Genomic DNA, 17,200 nt, shown 5'->3' with positions numbered 1-17,200 from the left:
ACAGTGTGGTATCAGACAGGGACATTTTGCATTTGAATCTGCAGTATCAGAGTATGCTACATTTTAATCAGTTTTAAACACATAATAAAAAAGCACACCACCTGTCCAACTCAATACAGAAAATGTGCAAAAGCAAATACAACTCCACATAGCTGACACACAACTCAAACCACAAACAACTCCATCACGCTGTATATGTGGTTTCCCCAACAGCGAAACGGCCCGCCTACATTGACAGCGCACCGGCCAATAAGATTCGCGCAGAAGCTCAACGGCGCTTACTTATTGGCTGGAAATGATGCCTATCAATAGAGACTCGGTTCCCCAGCTCGGCCGGACGTGCGAGCCGGAGTCGGGCGGTGCCCTTCCTGGGATAGGATAGGTCGGTCCGGTGGATTCGTCCCCGGGACCGCCCACCTTTTTTGGTCGTCCACTTCCGCCTCTGTGTCGGCTCCTTTCGGCTGTCCGCTGTCGGCGCTGTCCCCATCAGAGGAGTAAATACGCGCCTGGGCTTCGCTAACATTGCAGGTGAAGGAAAAATAATACGGCCAGCGAGTTGTTTTTGGTCGCTTGTCTGTGGCTGTTGGCGTCACGAGCGCCGTCACTGGCGGCCGCCTGACTTGTCCGTCGCGCGGCGCGAGCAGGCTGGCGCGCGGGTGGGCTGGCCTCTGATCCGCTTCCCGCGGGCGGCTCGAAAATACCAGCGGGGAGAAGTAACGATGAGACGACCTCCGTTTGCGGGCAGGACGAGCTGCCGAGGCCGTGTTTGGAGTAACGCGTCGCCCCTTGACCGAGCCGCGTCGGGTTAGCTCGCGGTTAAGGTAAGGGGCGCACCGAGCCGGGGCTGTAGCGCGGCGTTCACCGCCAAGGCGAGGGGTAGACATGGGTTCCTTGTTACCGTCATAGCCACGTAGGCCCCCGGTCGGCCTCGGTTGCCTGGCTCCTTTCGCAGACTGGCCGTGATCCAGGGTGACCCTACCAGCCAGTCTCCGGCGACCCCTGCACCCCCATGTTCGTCCTCTACGAGGCCATAGCACGGGCCTCCCCGGAGACCGTGTGCGGACCGATCAAGTGTTGACATAAATTAGGTACACCTGACCGGGCGAGCGGCACGGGTGACATGAAAGTGACTCTTGAAAATGTTCGGATCCTCTTCTGCGCCATCCTACCTTTTTCTGTCCTCCCATTAAACGCCGCATTTGATACCTAGATGTCTGTTATAGACCTCTGAAAGTGAGCGATTTGAAATCCTCCGGCTAAATAAAGCAGGACTCGTGTCGTGTGCCCGTAGGTGTTCCTCATAAAGATTAACCGTGGCCAGCTGAATTCATATGCGACTGTTTTATGCTCACATTCAGCTTAAAATGTTTTTGGAAGCCTCCTGTATGCTGTTCTCTCAATAGACCTAAACCGATTTCTTGCCTATGTGCGTTTTAAAAATGCCATTGAACTAAACTGCATTTATTATATTTACATAAGTCATTACACGGATGGTGAACATTTGTCTGCCTTTTCAATCTTCCTGGTTACGTAAGCTTTTGGTCAAGGTGATATGTATGTAATGAATAAGGCAGTATGTTGGCTGGTTTGTCGAGGCGTTTTATGAATTGGCATTGGTTGAGATGTACGTTGATTTCTTGATCTTCAGGAAGGACTGAGTGCCGTTTGGGTTTTTAGTAATGTGCTTTCAGCAAGCTTTGAGATAGTCAGACGTTCGTGTTGTGTAAATGAATCTGTGCTTTTATTTCCTTGATTAAGTCGAGCTGGTGATATTGACTGGTCTGTGAAGCATTGTCTGACCCCCCTGTGGCTGTGTGAAGCTGAATTATGCTTCAGAGGACACCCTTCCCCAGGGGCCTTGACTGCAGGGAGCTGTCATTGGTTACAAACACTGCTGTACTCACTGTGTAAAATCTTTACTGATCATTTTGTCTATGTAAGTCTGCCATGATTCTGTTGCTCTATGAACCTTTTACTCCTCTAATCTTTCAGGCTGGTAAGAGTCTTCTCGTCTGGCACTTAAGGCAAAAATACCATATACTAATGTTTCTTTCCATTAGGTGTAGATTCTTATTTGTAACTCAGTGACACTGATAGTCTTCCCTTAATATACAAAGTAGGCTTTGTGTATAACGAAGTGTGGCAATTTTTAAGTTGCTACCCATGCATGCGGAATGGAGCTATATAGGGACATTTCTGTGTCCTGATGCAATGGGATTGTTGAATATTCATTTGAAATTGAGTGTAATTTTTTGTGCGCTTTTAAAAGAATATGAGGTGCGAAACACTGTACTTGAATTTGGTAGCGTTCTGCAGCAGTTATGGAGGTTGCCTGCAGATCAGGTGCATAGTCAGGCCTGGGATTCGCGGAAGTCCTGTTATCTTCACTACAGTGTCTTTGTGTGTATCCATCTGAGATTTTGCTTGCTGCAGCTCCAGCCTGTTAACAACATTTCGAAATCGTTGGTATTCCTAAGGAGGAATATTCCGTGTGGGATAGAGAGTGCATTTGCTTGTGAGCACACATATCGGTTTTTGCCTTGGCTGTACTGCATGGCTACCTTTGTGGTTACTTAATAGAAGTGAATATTCTGAATAATGGAAAGGAACCAGAATGAAGGTTATTAGTTGTGATTCACTGACATTCCCATGTAGAGTTATATACTATTACTACCTTACTACTTGGCATTTTCACCCTACTATTTTTTAAGCTGATAGTGTGACTTTAACTCTGTATATGCTGTGACTCGTACTCAAACACAAGTTTTGTTCATAGAGAGGCTCTCGTTCCAATGGCCTGGAGTATGGCAGTCTGATGTGTAATCGTGCAATGGCGCCGCTCATAAGTTGCCTTGCCTGCCTCCTCGTTATCCCTCAGACTTTGAGGAATTTGTCGAAAAACATTCTTTTTCTGTGTGAAGGTTCGGGGAGTTGATGTGAACATTGCATTTTATGGGCAGGAATGTCAAGCAGAAATCTTCTGCGTAGGGTGTAAAGTAGCATGTTTAAAATTAATTTCTAAAAAAGATAAACGGATCAGAGTAGGTTGTTCTATTTATTTATTTATAAAAAAAAAAACAGGATCTTTCTCCTACATTTCAGTATAGCAACCTCAGCTGTTGTCTGAGCCTTCTGTGTGTACAGTATTGTGTGTCAAAGTACACCTGATAGCATGCGGGTCCGAATGTTGATAGAGTGCCATTATCTCTAAATGGGCCGCCTGGGTGTGTTTGGGTCTCCTCTCGTTCTTAACTCGCCCATTGCTCAGTGTGACTCAGCTCAGTAAATGCGATCCTGTTTAGTAAACAGCGAGCCAGTTGGATGTGACCATGGGTTCATGCCTGTCTTAAAGCAGCAGACGTAGGTGATGGAGTGTGCCCAGGGCGCCTCGCACAGACACTTATTAGATTAGATTAGATTAGATTAGACTTTATTAATCCCACAATGGGGAAATTCTTTGAGAAACAGCAGCAATAATGAAAAAAGGACAGGATCCATAGGATTAGCAAAAAAATAACAATACAGATAATAAAAACAATAGAAAACAATTTCTAAAACTGTATAAATATATAAGAAAAAATGTATTGCATCTTCTCTTTTACTTATAAGTTAACATTAAGTTTGCAAGTTCAAAGTTGTTTGAAATTCTTGGTAATTAGATGATTTTGTGGTCGATATGAAGCAGCGTGTGCTTGTAATGCGCTACTCATGTTGTATATATATTTTTTTTGTTCCTCTGACTGTGCTGAACTCCTGTTTCATCCCCCCACAATAGAGTTTAAGGTTAGTTCAGAGTAAAGACGACGATAACCTCGATTGCATTTGTGGTTATCTTTGGGCTGATTTGCACTTAAGAAAATAGCTTTAAAAAAAAGTTTTTTGTTGTCATCATATAAAGGTCTGCCGATATTGTGACTTAATACTGTAGAATTGCTTACTGTACAAAGTAAATCATGTTATACATGAATGAAATTATTTCATTTTACAGAGGCTTATAGAAGCACAGGTAATTATCTCAATGTCATATCACTTCGACTGCATCCTCTTGGTGGGGAAGTCAGTATGTCATCAGGAGACACTAAGTCATAAGCAGAATACAGGAGCGCAGAAAAGACACCGCAGCCCTCTAAGGAGTACCTGTTGTGGCCCTGGATATCTTTTAAGATTCAGTGAACCCGTATATTTTGGTTATTTCCCAAAATACAGGAGTGACAATGGGGAAAAATGTACATCTTCTATTCCCTGTGACAGTCATGTTGCAGTTGAATGTTTTGGTATTCTTTGAGTTACTGAGGTCTCATCTTGGTTTTTTTCCATGTGACTCGCATGTATTTCTCAAAACAAACATGAGCCACATTGAGGTAGATACCTTAAGCTTGGTGGTATTTGGCTTTTGGCTTTTCAGTGGTGACTGCAGCTTTTGTTTCTCTGGCTTTGGTCTCCTGTGTATTCGTGGTGGGTTTTAAGATATTTGAATTAGTGCTGCAGGATAGTGCATCGCAATGTGTTATAATCACCAGGGCTTTAGATGACAGGCATAAACATTTGTCTGGAGGCTGGATTTTTGGTACTTTGCGGATGTTTACTTACGCCCACAATTTGGTAAGCAGATTAGTAGTACACCTGAAATATTAGAGAGATGCATTTTGTGATGCCGAAATGTTAGTAATTTGTAGAAATTCAGTGAATCCTTCTGTTTATTAAAATTTAGTTAGTGGCGGACGCCACATGCTACTATTTTGGTATATCATGGAAGTGATACGCACTGAAGTGGCGGTGAAGAAAGGAACAGCTGAACAACTGTAATATCTTTTAAAAGAGGAGACTGTGGATAAACACGTAGATGGTGTGGCAGTATTTTTGCAGTTTAAAGTCCAACACGTTTATTAAACGTAAGAATACACCAAATTTATACAGATTACTAACTTTTGGGCGTCACAATACGCACAATACAACACAATACATGCCATATAATCATAATGTGATATCGTGCAGCCCTAATTTGGACTGAAGTAATACATTTCTGTCATAAAGGGTACACTTTTAACCAGAAGGTTGCTGGTTCACATCTCAGGACTGATTTTACTCTGGTATCATTGAGAGAAGCTGTGTCACCCGAAATGCTGTGGTTAAAACATCCAGCTGTTTGAATGAGTAGTACTGGGTTAGCTGCTTTGGATGGCTGACTGAATTTAAATAGGGTGATTTACACAAGCCAGACCAGTTACTGAAACCTTGACATTTATGCAATCTCTACCCAGAACAGGAAGTTTGTATCTGAACAGGACAAGCAATGAAATAGGCCTTTTATTGCGACTGATATGTGTAGCTGGAATAGATTTGTGGTGATAATGGCTTATTTGTGTTTATATATAGAAATTAGTACAAAAGTCATTTTTAAGATAATTGGCTGTAGATCGACTGCTTAAGGTGGTTATTTTTCATCACTAATTCATCACTATTTATCAAAGCCTCACTGGGTCATGTTTTAAAACCTGCATCCTTCTTGCCTGAAAAATAAGATATTAACCGGAGAGAAAGTGTTGTTCAATGTCCAGGTACTCCTTGGGGGGTGGAGACAGCACTGAAATGGATTACCCTTTATCATGCAAATTATCGCAGTTTTTTTTCCTTCCCCTGCTATACTAATGTGTAAAATAAGTTTGAAGTTTTGCATTTGAAATTGGACTTCTGATGTTTGCACTCACTGTAGAAGAGACCTGGCAGCAGCAGGGGGCCAGACGCTGGCCGTCTCACATTTTCCCCCATTGGGCCGCAGAGCTGTGCCTCTGGGTGTGGGTTAGCTGGCTTTGACATTGATGAGTCAGGCCTTTGACTGCGTACAGCTGAGTCCAAAGTACATGCGTGCAGCTGCCTGCGCTGGGTGGGGAGAGCCTCATAGACAAAGGATGCCGGTCGCTATTCCTTCCCCTCCACCCGTTTCGTGGCGGCGTGAAAAATCGATCGGAATGGTGAAGGTCATTCATACAGCACATAAGCTGATGAAACTTTATCCACAGCGTCAAATCGAAGCTCTTGGCCCCTGAAGCATCCCGCGTATGGGTTTGCCGCAAGATGTAAGCGTTCTGTGAAATGCTAAAAATAATCGTGTTTCTTTTTTGGAAGGTCGGCAGGCCAACTCGGATTGGAAGTGTATTTAATGTGTCCCCTGGGTGAGCGTGCTCTCCACTGCCGATCCAGCATGGCCCTCTCAGTGTCGCCTACGGCCTGTGTGTCCTGAAGGGTCAGCGCACACCCTTAGTCCCCTTCCCAGAGCACCATCTAAGAACAGTGTCCCAAAAGCGAGTGGTGGGGAAGTGGAAGACACATAGCTGGTCATACCATTTTGTTTTTGTTTGTTATGGTAATGGGTTCAGAGGGATGATCGGTGCCACCTTCTGATCTTTGGCTAGAATTAATTGTGCAGAAAGGAAAATTAGTTTAAGCAGTTAATTTTAGGTGTCAGTTCTCATTGCGTGCAGTGTGGAGTGTAGTGTTTTCACTGAGTGCGCACTCCTTTTGCGTAGTATGTTTGGCCTGGTATTTTTTCTCTGCTGATGTGGAGTTTGTGTGGATTCCTGTTTTCAGAGTCCCCCTGCCTTCCTCTGTGCTGTGGAGACCGAGGAGCCTGAAGAGTGACAGACACTCCCTTATCTACAGGAAAGACAATGTACTAGGGAAATCTCCATCGGGGAACAGCAGTAGTTTAAAAAATGAACAATGAAGACGAATTCTATGATGCCGTTACAGGTGAGCTGTTGAATCACTGGTGTGAACTAACTGTCAAAACACTTTATTGCACTTCTTCCCCCCCCCCATCCCTAAAGTAGACTTCCGGTAAATATTCAGTAAAAATCCCTCAAGCATTTTTTTATTAATGTGTATGTTACTGGATATGACCCCGTTCATCGATAAGTGTGATCTGATAAGTGTGACCTCATTTAGCTAATAATTAGCGACTGACTTTTCAGGTTCTCTTGCGGGTGCCATATGGGCAATTTATGAAGTGCTGAGCTGGCTTTCGTGCCACTTAACCCTAGAGGACACCAGCTGTGAATACTTTTGCTTATAGGCCTGTAATCCAGGTGTGAGCAGCACTGTTTTATCCTGGAGTTGTTGGAATGGAGTGGAGGGCCCAGCTTCTGTGATGTGCTGCGTATGATCAGTGTTTGAGGAGATGCTGACGACACCTGTGTGTTTTTAAAGCCATCAAGTACCGTGGGCTGAGAGGAAAATATAATATATGCCTTTTTAATCAGCCCCCCATTTGTTCTTTTGTTATATAAGAGTATCACAGTGCCAGATCAGCTTACCTCCATGACTGCTGTCTTTAATAATGCAGTGCCCTCTTCCCCCTCAGTAATTAAGTCTATAATAGGGAGCGTGTTGCCTTTGAAAACAAATCTTGAAAAGATCGATCAAGGTTATTGCTTGTCATTAAGCAGCTTTTTAATTGCTTGTCTAAGCCTAATGATTTATGAATAGATAAGTAATTAGTATGTTGGGTAGCTGTGTGCCGAGCCATGAACAGCTGCCTTGATACGATACATATTCAGTACATGAGAGTGACTGCATGGAGACCCGTGTTTGTATTTGTGTGCCGGGAGCTGGGTGATACTCAGGAACTATTCCTGCCGATGACTGAGCGCATGAGGGCCTCCTGCAAACACCCATCTTATGTGCCCGCCGCAGGCTTGGACTCCGATGAGTCCTGCGAAGGCACGTCAGAAGCCAGCTTCAAGGACGCCATCGTGTTCGACGGGCATCCGAAGAACAATGGCGCGCCTCTGCAGGAGAACGGAATCAAGAGGCACAGGTATGCGCAGATTCCCGCCGTGCCCTCTGTGGGCCGCAGAGACACACCTGCTCCACCACGCAGTTCGATTCTCATCCACGTTTCCCTGGACCAAAGGCCTAAGCAAAGCTTTTCACCCACACTGAATATTAGTGAAACCACATTCGACACACTTACACATGCATGCGTGTAGTTTTGGGATTAACCTTCGAATAAGAACTAATATGGTGTATTTCTTCCCAAAAGGACGACTTTACCAGCACCTATGTTCTCTCGTAACGACTTCAGTATTTGGGGAATTCTGAAAAAATGCATCGGCCTGGTAAGGAAAGCTATGTTAGTCTTGTTAGTCTGGCTGATATTTGAGTTTTGAGGTTTTGTTTTTGTTGTACACGTGACATTCGTTCTTGTACGTTTCTCACCCACCATAATAACACATGTAGACACTAAATACTGCAGCTGATGTTAAATAATAAATAGCAGAAGGTAACCCGCTGTAACAGATGAGCGCTTTGCATTTACATGTGTAAGATCTGCCCTGGAGGTGGAGAACCCGAGTGAGTGCGCGTGTGCGAGTGAGTGCGCGTGTGCGAGTGAGTGCGCGTGTGCGAGTGAGTGCGCGTGTGCGAGTGAGTGTGCGAGCGTGTGTACGTGTTAATGAAACTAGGACTTTTGATACCTACCTTGCTTGCTAATAATTAGTGACTCCTTAAGTTTTCTGGTACTCTTGTGGGTGTCAAAAATGAACCCCCACAAGTGAACCCAAAATGAAGTGCTCAGTTGGTTTTCTGGCCACGTCACTCTATAGGTCACCAGATGCAAATCCTCCTGGTTTTAACCTTGAAATAGTTTGAACAGCCTGGTTTTAGTCTGGTGTTGTTGAAGAACATAAGTACTTGTCAGAAGTTGATGGTGCTGGTGGGCTTTCCTGGTAACTTAAGGCATGGTGTGACCAAGAGATGTTGTGGGTGATATTGACTCCCAGAGACCCTGATCATAGCATCTCCGCTGATGTAGATGGGAGCAAGTGCTGATGGTGCAGGCTTCTTCTCTCTGAATGAGCAGTTCCTTTGTCATGCTGACGTTTGAGGTTTTTGCAGCGCCTCTTGGTCAATAAGCCAACTTCCTCCCCATGGGTTGTGTTTGCAATTAATGGTCAGGCCTGACCCTGTCATCAGCAAATGTCGGAGTTGGAGTGAACTGTGACAGTGGCAGTGGGCTCAGCATTCTGCTGTGGGAGTGGCAGTGTTGAGGGTTCATGTGGATGAGGCTATAAAGTGTTCAGTCAGTCTGGACACAGTTACAGTATTAAACACCCAGTTGCCGCCTTGGATGGCAGGATTTTATCGTCCTGGGTGGTGAGGAGAGCGAGAGATGCAGCATCCTCTATCAGGCTGCTATGGCCATATGCAAGCTGGGTTGATGCTCTTGATATTTCCCAGCCTCTCCACGTTCCTCATTACTGTGGGAGTGAATGCCCCCAGGTGGTAATCATTGAGAGTGCGCACGTCGGTATCATATGACAGTGAGATAATTGTAGCATTTTTAAAGTCAGTGGACTGTCTCATAAAGAAATGAAAAATGCCTAAAAACAGCTTCGACCTGATTACAAACCTAATCTGCGAAGAACTGTTGGACTTCTGTAATAGTTTCCACATGCATTATTGGGTTGTCACTTACTTTGATGGGTCATTGTGACATCAAATCGTGCAAGATTACATTAGTGAAATTCACTACTAAATTAAAGTGAAGGAGTTGTACCATTTTAATGAGATGTTGGAAGCACCATGGCAGGCAATGTCAGTGTATTACTGTGTGATAGCTGTCACGGAAGCCGAGTTCACAAGGTAAACCTAAAATGTATGGTTGAATAATCCCCTGCCCCCCAAAGCCGTGCAAGCAGTAACGTATATATCTGTATGTGTTTCACAATGCCTGTCTAGATAGATATATTCATTTGCCAGATGCTAAGTAATGTATATTTTTGAGAGAGTAAGGTTAGACAGTCGCCGGAGTAGTTTGGGTCAGTAAAAGGCCTTACTTTAGGGCCCGATAGCAAAATCACACTGTTACCCTGGGATTTGAACCGATGACCATCTGATCATAGGCTTAGTGTCTTAACCTATTGAGCCCCTGTGTGTGTGTGTGTGTGTATAAAATATTCAGGTTTTTTTATATATATATATATATATATATATATATATATATATTTCTAGACTGGAGGAGGTGTAAGGTGAAGTCTGTGATCAGCAGGTCGTCGGTTCGAGCGCTGGCCTCAGCAGAACAGTCACATGTTCATGGGCCCTTGAACAAGGCCTTTAATCCTCAGCTCCAGGGACACCACGTGATGGTTGTCCCTGCGCTGTGACCCCTGAGTTAGGGAGAGAAAGCTGGGGCAGACAGAGACAAATCCCTATGTACCTATACACGTACATATGCAAAGGCCAATAAAGGACTATTATTATTATTTATCTATAGCCCACCTCTTTAGCAGTGTGACTAAATCCACTCGTCTTTGGCTGTCGCAGGAGCTGTCCAAGATCACCATGCCCATAGTGTTTAACGAGCCACTGAGTTTCCTGCAGCGCATCACTGAGTACATGGAGCATACATACCTCATCCACAAGGCAGGCTCCTTGTCTGACTCGCTCGACCGCATGCAGGTGAGATCCTCCTGGCTTTTTCATTCAAATATGAACCTTGAATTTAAAGAGCATTAATTTTAATGCTCGAGTAAGAAGAGTGAGGTTAATGTAGGTGAATGTGAAGTAAAGCGAGGCTTCTGTCCAGGCACCTGGGCTAGTTGACGTTGTGGCATGCGGCATATGGAGGGATTTAACTCCAGTGTGTCAGAGAGAGGGCAGATTGGGGGGGGGGGGGGGATGTGGCCATGCACCTCATGTCACCGTGTCCCACAGGCTGTTGCCGCCTTTGCCGTTTCTGCCGTGGCGTCCCAGTGGGACCGAACTGGAAAACCTTTCAACCCACTGCTGGGAGAGACCTACGAACTGACGCGGTGAGGGCGAAGTTAAACACGCTCCCTCTTTCTCAGTCTATGACTTCCCATTGCTTTATAGCAGTCAGTGGACAGCTTTGTGTATTTCACAGTGTGAGTGTGTTAGAAACAGGCAGGAGGTCGAGACTTTCTCCTGAAATAAGACGCAAATCTAACGCCGTGCCCCCCACCTCCCCAGGGAGGAGCAGGGCTACAGGTTAATCTCGGAGCAGGTGAGTCACCACCCCCCGGTCAGCGCCTTCTTCGCCGAGAGTCTCACTGGCGACTTCGTGTTCCACGGCTCCATCTACCCCAAACTCAAGTTCTGGGGCAAGAGCGTAGAGGCGGAGCCACGTGGGACCATCACACTGGAGCTGCTCAGGTGAGACTGCCCCCCCCCCCCTTCAGGTCTGAGGGAAAGACCAATCCCAGAAGCTCAAACAGATTAAGTAAAACCTCACCTAATATATTTACTTATGGTCAAGGACTCCGGGAAGGAAGGAAGTTTTGTCATTTGTACAAGTGCAATGAGATAAATACCGTATAACAATACAGAACAATAACCTGCAAATAACGGAATAGTGAGAATATGATGTTCATATACTGTATATGTTATATGTGCAATAGTTTGTGTGCATTGCTTTCCTGCCGAAGTTTTCTAATCACAAATGATGGGTGGAGGCAGATAATAGTCATTGTGGGGTGTGCGCGTGTTTTTCAGGCACAAAGAGGCCTACACGTGGACAAACCCTTTCTGCTGTGTACATAACGTCATATTAGGCAAACTCTGGATAGAGCAGTACGGCACTGTGGAGATCGTCAATCACAGGTGAGCAGGACTCGCTCTCTGGGACGCGCCCCCAATAGGTATGGCCTCCGCCACTTATCTGCCGCTGACTGATCGCTGTAAGTCGCGTCACTCACCCCCAACCCTGGGGCCCGCGTCACTACGCTCCTAATGTTTCATCTTGTGCAACGTCAGCTGAGGTCACTGGTCCGGTTATTGAGCTTTTACGCGAAGGTGTGGTTTGATGGAACGCTTCTCTGCCTGTCTCTCCCCTGTTCCTCCTCGGGGCAGTACTGGTGACAAGTGTGTGCTGAACTTCAAGCCCTGTGGCATGTTTGGCAAGGAGCTACACAGAGTGGAGGGTTACATCCAGGACAAGAGGTGGGACTCCGCCCCCCCCCCGCTACACAATTCATTTCTTTACATATATATATGATGTGTTTAACAGTGCCAGTCTGGATACATTTATCCATCTAGCAGTGATGTACATTTGTACACGGTCAGAGGAGTTTGTGTCGGTCACGTAGCCTCTCTTCCTCCCAGTAAAAAGAGACGCTGCGTAATCTACGGCAAGTGGACGGAGTGTCTGTGGAGCGTCGACCCACAGGCATTCGAGGCGTACAAGAAGGCCGAGAGGAAGGGAGACACTAAAAAGCAGAAGCAGGTATGACAAACTACGCCCCTGGGAGCCCAGCTCTGCCCCCTGCTGGGGAGTTTGATCAGAGGCATAGTAACCCTGCTCCATTCTGTCTCCGTATCCATTCATTTACCGAAGGGTGATTTTTAGTTTGCTCAGCAGATTTGTGATGTGATGAATTGTTTTTATTGCTCTTATAAAGTGTTTACTCTGTGGTAGGATGGGGCGGGTTGTCACCGCAGGTTTGATATATAGCCCCAGTTGTGTGAGTTCTGTTTACCTTCCGGTGCTGAATTGTACACTATGTAGCTTGAGTCATTACTGCACCCCCCCGCAGTCCTTTATTATACTAGTGTGTGATATCCAGCATGATTTATTCTGCACAGCTGTCTGGATTTTCTTGATCCACTTGATTTCTTTGTCGGGGGAGGGGGGTGTGCCCCGCTAACGCTCTGCCGTCGTTCCCGCAGGAGGAGGTCGCGGGAGCCGAGAACGAGGACGCGGACGAGATGCCGGACGTGCAGGAGACCGTTGCGGTCATCCCTGGCAGCACACTGCTCTGGAGGATATCGTCCCGGCCCGCTCACTCTGCGGAGGTGACGCAGCCGATGACACGGGGCAGGGAGTTTCACCCCCAGCAGAAAGTGCCCTCTGTGTCTGTTTTTAAATGCTGGCACCGAGTGACGTAACATCATGCCCTCGTCTTCCTCTTGTTTTCCGCCTCACAGATGTACAATTTCACCAGCTTCGCCGTCACCCTGAACGAACTGGAGCCAGGCATGGAGGTCGCGCTGCCCCCTACGGACTGCCGCTTGCGGCCCGACATCCGGGCCATGGAGACCGGAGACATGGGTACCGCCATCTGTACCTATTCTTGCTGGTCCAGGAGATAAATATTCATCGATTCAACCCTTGTTATACATTAAAATGAATAGGTACACGCTGAAGCGTGTTGCGTATCTTTGCAGATCAGGCCAGCAAAGAGAAGGAGAGGCTGGAGGAGAAGCAGCGGGAGGCTCGCAAGGAGCGGGCCAAGGATGAGCAGGAATGGTCCACGCGGTGAGCCGGGGCGGGGGGGGGGGGGCGGTTCTCCTGGCAGACACATCCTAATGATGCTTTGCGATGGAGAAGGAAAAAACCTGAACAGACATCAGCTTGTACAGGAAATAACATCATCAGTACAGAAGTGAAATATTTTAAAACTTTCTGCAACACCTCAGTAACATGTTGCTTTGCTCTGTTCCAGGTGGTTCCAGTTAGGCACAAATCCACATGTGGGAACCCAGGATTGGATCTACACTGGGGGGTACTTTGATAGGAACTACACTGACTGTCCTAATATCTACTGATGGTGTGGGGGCGGGGCCATGCCCCCCCACATCCCTTCACAAAATCATCACAATGTCTCCAGTGGGAACTCTGAAAATCCTTAGATGCATCTGTTCTTTTTATTTTTTATTCAGCACAATTTCCAACATCCATATGAATACCCCTGCATATACGTAGCCGGTTCTGCCTGAACCCGTCACAACAACGTAAAAATCAGGGATTTAAACCATCGCTCGATTGTAGAAATGTATTTGGAGACAAGTCGCCCAGTATGTCTCAGTTATGAAATGTGAGGCTTTATTTTGTATGTGGAATATATTTTGCTAACCTCAGTGTCATTATTGGGAATGAAATAGCAGCATTGAAATAATCAAGGCAGACAAGTTGGTTAAGGAACATGGAATGGCTTTGCAAGTTCAAAGTTTGTTCTTGTGGCAGGAAATGGGTGTTGAACCATGGAGCAAAGGTGCTTTATGGTCATTTAAACGTATAGCTGTATAAACTGGTAATGTGTAAATGTTAAGCTATGTAGATAGAGGCCCTCTGACAAATAAAAAAACATGTAATCAAAGTTTTAAATGGTGTTTCTCAGCTATTGGGAAAGGTTAACATGGTTAACCTGACAGTCCTAAAATAAGGCACAATTTTCTAGGTTTCTAGAGTTAGACACTTAATAGCTATTCACTGTTTCATTAATCAGTACGTCCCTTTGTTGTGTATGTGCTGATACCTAAATCACCTGCCATTCTGGATGGACTATTTGCTGTTGAGTAGGTGCAGTATAAACACTGCATGATCCTGTACTTCTGTCGTCACTACCTTTGTGTTTATGTGTTTCAAACTGATAGCTTAGGATTCATCTCAGTACAATATGAACATCATTTGCTATCCGTTAGCAGGTTCACATGAGGCTTGAATGAATACATATTAACTTCCAATGGTACGGACCACCAAAATTGTTTGATCCTTCCCACCTCAGCTTTTACAGAATATCCAGATCTTCGGGTACACAGTTAATTTTAGTATAAAGATTAACACTTTTATTTTTGTACTAAAATGTTAAAATGAGCCTGAAACTTTTGTTTCAGTAATTTGCGTTATTTATATGATCACCAGGACATTGTGCTTTTGATCCTCTGCTTGTCTCATAGAGTAGGCTGCTGGTTGGCCCGCTGAGGGATGTTTTGAAATAGGATTGACCAATGGGCTGACCCGTTCACCGATGCATGTGCGCAGTGAAAATGGAGAATAGTTAGTGATAAAGAAACCTGTACGAAGATGTCCCTGTATTGTAATGCATTATTCGGAGGAGTACAAAAAAAAAAACAAAAGTTAAAGCTTTTCACATTTTTAATCGCGAAGGCCCTTTGCGAGAACCTAATAGTAACATCTCTATGGATAGTAATGTCAGTGGTAGACAGGAGAATGAGCTGCTGGTCTCTTTTCTATCAGTATTCCTCGTTCAGTCTTAATCCCACAACTATAGCATCTTAACACAATCCTGACAGTCAAGCCTCATATGTACAGAACAGCAGTGACTGTGTGACCTGGCACATTTAATGTTAATTCAGTGATTTAAAGAACATTCTAATTATGGGTTTTAATTCTTATTTTCCTGCATGCGTATTGAAAATATTTTAAGTGACACAGTACAGCAGCTGCTTAGTACCTTGTTTTCCCAGTTTCTAAACCTACCCTAAGTGGTTTATAATATTTACCACCATTAATATACAGCAGTAAGATGTGCACAAGCAAAATTGCCGGACGTGCATCGCGTGGAAAGCAACAAGCTGTGTGGTTTTTGTGTTTGATTCTGGACTGCAGTTTACAGTGTTGGATGATTTTTCTCAGCTCAGAAAGTGTACCCCCACCTCGTAATTAGCTTCCAAATTCAATAATCATTTATTTTTTTTTTATATATATATATATATATATATATATATATATATATATATATATATATATATATATATATATATATATATATATATATATATATATATATATATATATATATACACATATACACACACCCCCCTTCATTGTCTTTTAAGCTTTGACGTATCCTGGGAAACATTGCAGTTTATTATTGTGAACATTAGTATGCGCAGATATTACGGATTACAGGCAGATGATCAGTGGGATTGCTTGTTTTGCGTTGTTTTCTGGTCTAGTATGCGTTATGCATTCAGATGCATATTTTTATTTACTCCGTTACAGGAATTATTTCAGCTAAATTAGCCCATTTCAGTAGAACAGCTTCTAAAAGTAATGTAGTCTTCCATGTTAGGCATTAATCACTGACAATGTACCTTATCCTATACGCGAGACTTACCCTGTCATAATACTTAAAATTTCTTGTGGTCTAAAACTCTCAAATCTATGCAAGCAACAATGTCTTTGGGTGTGTGTGTGTCAACTGTGTACAATTTAAAAGCTACATAAAAGGTTGAGGTTCCCCCTCACTGCAGGTGTAAATAGATGTCACAATTAAATAGATAACGCCTGTGTGTTGAATGTACATATCCATCGTTATTTTCAGAGTGTCAGGATGGGAAGAGTTCACCATATCCTGAAAAGTATCTGCATATTTTGGGGTTAAGGAGACATTTCTCACTCGTTTTAAGCATGTCATGTTGCTTTTGACCTCATTTTCAGTAATCAAATAATGAGAGATTTCATGAAATACATTTTATTTTGACATTAAATGTTTCAAGAACCCATTGATTTATGGGAAAAAGTTCTGCTTTGCTAATCTGTTGCACATCACTTATGCCTGATTGTTATTTACATGTTAAAACAGGTGAACTAACTGTGCAGGTGTCTACATATTTTCACCATGATTGTACAGAAAATATATAAAAATTGCTCTGCTGCTGGTTGTTCCTACACTTCATTACTGTCTGTCTGTACATTTGGTAATTTGTAAACTAGCAATATATAAAAAAATCACTAATGTAACACCATTAAATGATAGTTTTTATTTTACTTTGTGTTTTTTGTGTATTTCTTTTCAATTGTTAATCTACAGTCCCAACTGCATCATGCAACTGGCAATGTAAAACATTTCCATTTATTTACAAATACTGCAAAGGATGTTTGCAGTAATAAATATTTTGTGCAACTGGTTTATTTTTAATATTTTAAATTATTAAACTTGGGGTTGGCGCTGTGGAAAGTGTCATGACCTGTGAAAATGTTCAGTACTTATATATATATTCATTAGGTTACTTGCTGATTTAATGTAAAAAAAAATCGTAATAAAATTTTAACCAGTTTAAGTTTGTTCTTTTTTTAAAATAAACAACTAGTGAACCAGTCTTTTTTCACTTACTGAACTGTTTTATACTAAACGATGATACATAAGAGAAACTGCATAACACCAAGTTTAAGGAAACCTCCTCGGTGCGTGACAACTGTGCGTCTGATCAACCCGTGTGGGCAGATGTTGCGCAACTGTGAAACTTGAAAGTAAAGTTAAATTAATACATATTGAGAATATTTTTCAGGACAACAGCACGACTCTCTTGTTTCTAACGCTTCTTTTGCACCTTGGACCAATTATTCTAAACATAGAACACACGGGTTGCGCAGAGGCTGTTCTATGACACAGCAAATTCAACCCCAGGTGGCTATGGTAGCGCCTCGCAGGCGGTT

General features: G+C 43.9%; 1 protein-coding gene across 2 annotated transcripts; it reads left to right on the top strand.

Annotated features, from left to right (window-relative positions):
- Positions 1–353: 353 nt before the first annotated feature.
- osbpl2b (oxysterol binding protein-like 2b) lies at positions 354–16,531 on the top strand. Of its 2 annotated transcripts, none has more exons than XM_023834151.2 (14): positions 354–528; positions 6,589–6,750; positions 7,693–7,816; positions 8,042–8,117; positions 10,324–10,458; positions 10,714–10,811; positions 10,990–11,172; positions 11,512–11,619; positions 11,869–11,958; positions 12,121–12,241; positions 12,685–12,810; positions 12,943–13,066; positions 13,183–13,273; positions 13,461–16,531. In XM_023834151.2, exons 2-14 carry the CDS (start codon positions 6,714–6,716, stop codon positions 13,561–13,563), a joined length of 1,416 nt encoding a protein of 471 aa, XP_023689919.2. In that variant the 5' UTR covers positions 354–528; positions 6,589–6,713; the 3' UTR covers positions 13,564–16,531. The 2 variants fall into 2 exon arrangements, with proteins under 2 accessions (XP_023689919.2, XP_023689921.2); XM_023834153.2 differs by lacking the exon at positions 354–528 and adding an exon at positions 553–821.
- Positions 16,532–17,200: the final 669 nt, after the last annotated feature.

The sequence above is a fragment of the Paramormyrops kingsleyae genome, chromosome 18 (genome assembly GCF_048594095.1).
Source record: "Paramormyrops kingsleyae isolate MSU_618 chromosome 18, PKINGS_0.4, whole genome shotgun sequence".
Taxonomy (NCBI): Eukaryota; Metazoa; Chordata; class Actinopteri; order Osteoglossiformes; family Mormyridae; genus Paramormyrops; species Paramormyrops kingsleyae.
The sequence above is the reverse complement of the archived record's forward strand: the minus strand, read 5'-3'. Positions and strand labels throughout refer to the sequence as shown.

Excerpts from the sequence above, each read along its gene's own strand:
- osbpl2b (XM_023834151.2), top strand. The coding sequence starts at position 6,714 with ATGAACAATGAAGACGAATTCTATGATGCCGTTACAG. Across the intron at positions 7,817-8,041 it reads AACGGAATCAAGAGGCACAG|GACGACTTTACCAGCACCTA; the intron begins GTATGCGCAGAT and ends TCTTCCCAAAAG. Across the intron at positions 12,242-12,684 it reads ACACTAAAAAGCAGAAGCAG|GAGGAGGTCGCGGGAGCCGA; the intron begins GTATGACAAACT and ends TCGTTCCCGCAG.